This window comes from Octopus bimaculoides, chromosome 25, assembly GCF_001194135.2.
Source record: "Octopus bimaculoides isolate UCB-OBI-ISO-001 chromosome 25, ASM119413v2, whole genome shotgun sequence".
In the NCBI taxonomy this organism is placed as follows: domain Eukaryota; kingdom Metazoa; phylum Mollusca; class Cephalopoda; order Octopoda; family Octopodidae; genus Octopus; species Octopus bimaculoides.
The window spans coordinates 1,748,657-1,755,347 of record NC_069005.1 but is presented as its reverse complement, the minus strand read 5'-3'; the positions used below and the strand labels follow the sequence as shown (position 1 = coordinate 1,755,347).

Sequence of the window (6,691 nt, the reverse complement as noted above, 5' to 3'; positions counted from 1 at the left end):
ACACACACACACACACACAACCTACTGCATAGGAAATGGTTGCTATTTTTACATGCATCTATGTTCCATCTGGTTTCCCCCCCCCATCGCTTCCCCCTTTCCCTCTCCTTATACGTCCTTTACTCGAAAATGGCCAAATGTCTATATGGAATCACTAGAGAGGAGTGCAGCACAACAAATTTACCATTCTTGATGCTACAACACCAAACACACAGCAGGCACTGATTCAAAGCATAACGGTAACTCTAAAGCAGAATGAACAGCGAAACTCTAGTTGCATGAAGACGGGATTACCATCTTCTTAACTTCACTGGTGCCATATTAATTGGCGTTTTGATATATGTGGCAGGTTTTTCTGCTTCACTCTTGTACTAGCCTCATGACTAATTGTGTCTCTACTCAGAACACACAGAGCTCCTTACTGTATCTGATGACATGAAAAAAACACACAGCACATGAGGCTCAGCCCAATTACAGCAGCAGCAGAGAACAGGAAGAAAAAATGTTTAGTGTTTTAAAGCAAATGGAAGACCCAACTGTGCATGTAGGGGCTGCGTTGAGTTTTTTTGTTTTTTTTGCGACATTTTTTTTTTACATGCTGGTGCCACATAAAAGGTAACCGTGTTGGTGCCATGTGTAAAGCACTGGTGTTAGTGCCACTTAAAATGCGTCTTGTATATACATAAACAGATACATAGATAGATAAACTGATGGAGAGAGAGAGAGAGAGAGAGAGAAAACAGACAGAAATGGATAGATGGACAGAGAGAGAGAAAGTGAGAGGGACAAAAAAAACAGGCAGATAGAGAGAGGGATAATTGGATAGATACATACATACATACATACATCAATAGGTAGATAGATAAATGGAGCTGTAGATAGACAGAGAGAGAGAGAGAGACAAAAAAGAACAGATGGATGGATGTGTATGTCTCTTAGTCTTGACACTGCATGAAAGTTGTAAATGAGTGTCATTGTCATACAAGCGGGGTCATTGATTTCCAACATTCTACAAGAACGTGTTCTGCTCATGGTGGAAATATTACCTTGCTTGGAAGCAGATGAAGGTTGGTGACTGGATGGGCATCCGTCTGTAGAATATATATGCCTCAGCAAATCCCATCCAAGCCTTGCAAACATGGAAAAGAGGACGTTAAAACAACAACTACAATGATGTTGATCACACACACAAATACACACCTACATGCTGTTACATGCAATGCTTATTTATCTGGGTATGTAGGTTAGATTTGTGTGTGGGGATGGGTGTATGTATGTGCGTGTGTGTGTGGGTGTATATATATAGCGAGAGATATGGATGATTAATTCAAGGCTTATATTCATTTACATGCTCTTACATGTATCATGCTACAAACACGTTGATAAAAAAAAAAAAATTTTTTTAATCATTCATGAATCCATTTTCCTGTTTGGTCAGTGCCTGCTTAATCCTTTTGATATCAATCACCTCCGTCTCGGACAACCCATGGATCAATGATACAAATCCCAAGTTTCGAAGTGATCTCAATGAAACCCTGTTATTGAAATTTTATGTTGATTTAGGTTCCAAACACCAGTTTTAAAATGACAAAAGATATTTTACTGAATTCATTACTTTAAAAATTAATTGTAACAAAAATAATGTATTTTGACAGATATGGTAACAAAAGGGTTAAAGTGATCTAAATTAAAACCTGACATTAAAATTTTATGTTAATTTGTGTTCGAAGCTTCATGACAAATTTATTTTACTCAATTCTTCATTATTTTCAAAATTAATTAAAACAAAGTATATTTTGACAAATATGGTAACAAAAGGGCTAAAGTAATCTCACTGTCTATTTTGCAGGATCGTCTACAGCGCTGTGCCCTCGACTGCAAAGACCAAGTTCGTGACAAGATGAACCCTACCTCCACGGATATGACCCAGTATCGCGGAGAGCTCGAGACTTGCGTGCGGAAGTGCTCAGAGACTCATATTAATTTGATACCAACTCTTATGAAACGCATACGGGAGACAATAGCAGTGCAGTCAAAGTAGCACATGGATCTTCAAGTCACAGCAGAGTTTGGGTGGATGAACGGGTGGATTGGGTGAGTGGATGGATGGATGGACGGATGGATGATAGCAATCATTGTTTATGTTTCCTTGTTGGTTTTGGTGCTCATCCCTCCCGTGGACATATGCAGGTATCACCTGATCAAGAGAAACATTGCAGAGGTTTTCTTGTTGGTTGGGTGGATGGGGCAGCGGATATGAGGCATATTGGTGGAGAAATGCAATTGGAATTACAAGAATCCTAACTGGAATTGCAAGAGTTCTAACTAAGAGATAATAAAAATTCTTATAAAGTGAAAGTGAACCGTTTTGTGTTTGTTGTCATTTCTAGTCTTTGACAGCAATAAGTGGAAGCAGCAAGGACTTATTCCCGTAGAAGGAATTCTCACAATCGGTAAGAATTCTTACTGCTGGTATGTGACTAGTTTTTACTTCACAAACCTCCACTAAGTAAAATGTGTTTTGATGATAATAATTTAATTCTTCTAAAGTGGCAAACTTGCAGAACCATTAGCACACAGAGACAAAATGCTCAGTGGCTTTTTCATCAGTCTTTACGTTCTGAGTTCAAATTCTGCCAAGGTCAATTTTGCCTTTCATCCTTTTGGGGTCGATAGATTAAGTACCAGTTGCGTACTGGGGTCGATGTGATCAACTAGTCCCCTCCCCACAAATTTGAGGCCTTGGGCCTCCGGTAAAAAGGATTATTATTATCATTATTATTATTATTATTATCGAGGTGGCGAGCTGGTAGAATCATAAGCTTGGCGAAATGCTTAGTGGTATTTCGTCTGTCGCTACGTCCTGAGTTCAAATTCCACCAAGGGCGGCTTTGCCTTTCATCCTTTCGATAAAATAAGTCCCAGTTGACTACTGGGGTCGATGTAATCAACTGACCCTTCTCCAAACTTGCCAGCCTTGTGCCAAAATTTGAAACCAAAATTTCAATTTTGTTTTCCAGAATCCATTCTTGCTTTCCAACAATGCTCTGCAAAAGGTTTTACAAAATGTGGGAATACATACAAGAAATTATTAAGAAAAAAATGAACCAGAAGTGGAGCAAAAAAACATTATCACAGGTGTGGCTTTGTGGTAAGAAGCTTGCTTCCCAACCACATGGTTCCAGGTTCAGTCCCACTGTGAGGCACCTTTAGCAAATGTCTTCTACTAAAGCCTCGAGCTAACCAAAGCCTTGTGAGTGGATTTGGTAGACGGAAACTGAAAGAAGCCCGTCGTATATATATGTGTGTGTGCATGTGTATATATCTATATATATGTGTGTGTCTGTGTTTGTCCCACCACCACCATGTGACAATTGGTGTTGGTGTGTTCCCATCCCCATGACTTAGCAAGTTTGGCAGAAGAGATCAATAGAATAAGTACCGGGCTTTAAAAAAAATTCCCGGGGTTGATTCATTGGACTGAAATTTTTCAAGGCGGTGCTCCAGCATGGCCACAGTCCATTGGCTGAAAAAAGTAAACGATAAATATAATTTCTTAAATTATATAAAAAGAAATTAAATTATTTTAAAGTCTAATTCAAGTGTTTTGTTTTGTTTTGTTTCTGCACAGAATGCTTTTTTTTTTTTTCTGTATCTCTTTACTTCACTTACCTGGGCTTTGCCTAAACAGGTATCACTTTACCTGGCTGTCTAGATCAGGTATCATTTTACCTGGCTTGTAATGTGGGTTATGAAGTCCACTAAAGAAAAACAAATATTTAATGTGTGGGATGGGAATCAATACATATTTTTTCAAATATTCTAATCCCTTATTTGAAAAAGAAGTTAGGGGTTGGTGACAGGAAGAGCATCGAACCATAGAAATCTTGCTTCAAATAACATTCTTGTCCAACCCATATTAGTATAGAAAAACATAAAATAATACACACACACACAGGACTCAACTTGCACATGGGATAAATATTCTAATATATTTTCCTCTACAAGGTGGCGAGCTAACAGAATCGTTAGCACACCTGACGAAATGCTTAGCAGTATTTCATCTGTCTTTACGTTCTGAGTTCAAATTCCGCCAAGGTCGACTTTGCATTCCATCCTTTCGGAGTCAATAAATTAAGTACCAGTTGTGTACTGGTCGATCTAATCAACTGCCCCCCCCCCTCCCCAGAAATTTTGGGCCTTGTGCCTAGAGTAGAAAAGAATATATTTTCCTCCACAGCACCGAACCTGTTTCTGCCCTCATTATTGATCACTCTCTCCCTCCTCCCCTTGCCCTTACCTCCTAGCTGGGTAACCATGCATCCCTTTCACAGCAGCACACCTGAAAATTTGAAATCAGGCAGAATTTAAGCTCTGTCCTCAGGTAAAAGAAAGTCTTTCTCTTGCATCGTACTCATCATCATCGTTCAAAGTATATTTATGTGTTTGTCCCCACCACGACCACCACCGTTTGAGAACCAGTATAGGTGTGTTTACATTCCTGTGACTTAGTGGTTTGGCAAAAGAGATTAATAGAATAAGTATTAGGCTTATAAAGAATAAGTCCTGGGGCCGATTTCTTTGACTAATAAAAACCCTTTAAGGCAATACTCCAGCATGGCCGCAGTCAAATGACTGAAACAAATGAAAGAGTATTATTATATTCTCCACAACATCCATGCCATTGGCATCTATAAAGAGGAGAGTAAGTTGCCCCTTAGACATGTATAAAAGGAGAGTAAGTAGCACCTTAGACAAATGCTAGCAACCTCTTAGTTTCCCATGCCACAAACGCAGTGAAGCAGCAGATAACCAAGGTGGAAGAGTCTGAGACCAACAGCTTGAAGGTTTTGGCAGCCAAATGGGTACCAACTTGCATGGAAGCTGCTACAGCAATCGGCAAAGAGACCTGGAGAGAGCAAAGTCAACTGTCTGACTCACCATCTGAGATGGTTTCTTTTCAACAGAACAGTCAACACTGACAATGGACAGCTGCTGCTACTATCGATGACAACACACATAATGCAAAAACACCAATTGAAATAATCAATAAAAAGGGAAATAAATTTTTTAAATCTATTCTTTCTGTGCAACCCAATACTAAATGACCGACAGCTGGTGGCCGGGGGTCCCCTGGTCTAGAACGCTTCGCCATAAATGGAGACCACAGGTAAGTGGTGTGTTATACTGAATTTATATGAGCATTTCTCTGGGTAAACGATGGAGAGAGACAAGAACTCAATCAAACTGATTTGCCCTACATACAACATGCGAAGAGAAAACGCTTTTGACACTCATTTTGTCCAGTGTCTTATATTACTATCACATAACGATGTCACCATAGCAATGGCTGAGGATAATTTGTGTTTATTGATCATTATCAGTTGTAGGAAGTTGAAAGGAAGGCTTCACACTTTTCAGTTTTTATGATTTTTTTATTTCATATTCATGAACAGACTTGCAGCAATGATGAAAACAAAGAAAAGACATCGACACCGACAAATCAATAAATCTGAAAATTAACAACCTTGACTTTGATGGCAAATTGAGGATACCGTCTTTAAGCACAGGTCCCGTATGGTGGCTGGTGATGACTGACACAGCATTTTTATCAATCATGTTGAACAATCAATAGCAAAATGCTATATTTTGCCAGTGTTTAAGACATGTTTTTCTCTGTTGTTAAATGCATCAAAAAAATTAGCCTACATGAAATGCGACTGAGCTGCAACTGAATGATCAAATATGGTTGACTATGGAGACTGATTGAGCATCAGTTCACCAAATATAACCATTGTTACTAATAATAAAGCATTCAAAACAGAAACCTGCTTTACTGGAAGTCGACTTCGGTGTGGACCAGTTCCCTAGTTCCTGTCTGCAGTTTGTCTGTCATAAATCCTTGCACAGTGTCCTACTTATAGCTCCCCACCAGAACTGTTGACTGTCACGGGAACGGGGAAGGCGTTTTAATTACTCTGCCTGTGTGTGTCGTTACTTGGCTTTTTGGTGAAATGGCACTTTGCTGCGGACTAGCTAGGGAGCTGGTCTGCAGTGAAGTTCCTGTCTACAGTTCATCTGTCATAAATCCTTGGGCAGGGCCCTACAATGATAAGCAACATTTCTGCAGTGAACCAAGGGAGACTGCGTAACCTCACAGCTGAAAGACTAATAGAATAAGGATCATTTGTTTGACAAGACCTTTCGAGGCAGTGCTCTAGCATGGCCACAGTCCAATGGCTGAAAGAAATAAGGAATAAAAAGAGAAAAAGTAGAAGCTAGAAAGACAGACATATAAAGGTCAGAAGGGATCTCCGCATTGGTGGGAAGGGGTAGGGTGGGTTGTGGCAGAGGGAGAGGTGGTGTTGGCAATGGTGGAGGAGTCATTGGTGTTCAAAAGCTGGAAAGAGTGATGGGGATGCTGGCGTTGCTACCACTGATGATGATGTTGGTGGTGGTGGTGGTTAGAGCAACGGGGGGAGGGAGAGGATTGGTGAGTAGCGGTGATGATAAAAATACCAATGATGAAACTAAAAGAATGAAGTGGAGAGAAGGGGAGGAGGCAGCAGGAAACGGTGTAAGAGGACTAAAAGAGGAAGCAGGGAAATTCCAAACTTGAAGAATACACACACACACACACACACATGCACAGACATAACAAGCGCCACACACACAAAGTATATATATATAT

At 40.0% G+C, this 6,691-nt stretch overlaps 1 protein-coding gene across 1 annotated transcript in view; it reads left to right on the top strand.

Moving 5' to 3' along the window:
• Window positions 1–3,597, top strand: part of LOC106875560 (protein FAM136A) — a 26,383-nt gene extending 22,786 nt beyond the window's left edge. The window contains exon 4 of the mRNA XM_052976581.1: window positions 1,850–3,597. Coding sequence (XP_052832541.1) covers window positions 1,850–2,041 — 192 coding nt within the window. The 3' untranslated portion in view covers window positions 2,042–3,597. The remainder of the gene's footprint in view (window positions 1–1,849) is intronic.
• The last annotated feature ends 3,094 nt before the right edge of the window (window positions 3,598–6,691 follow it).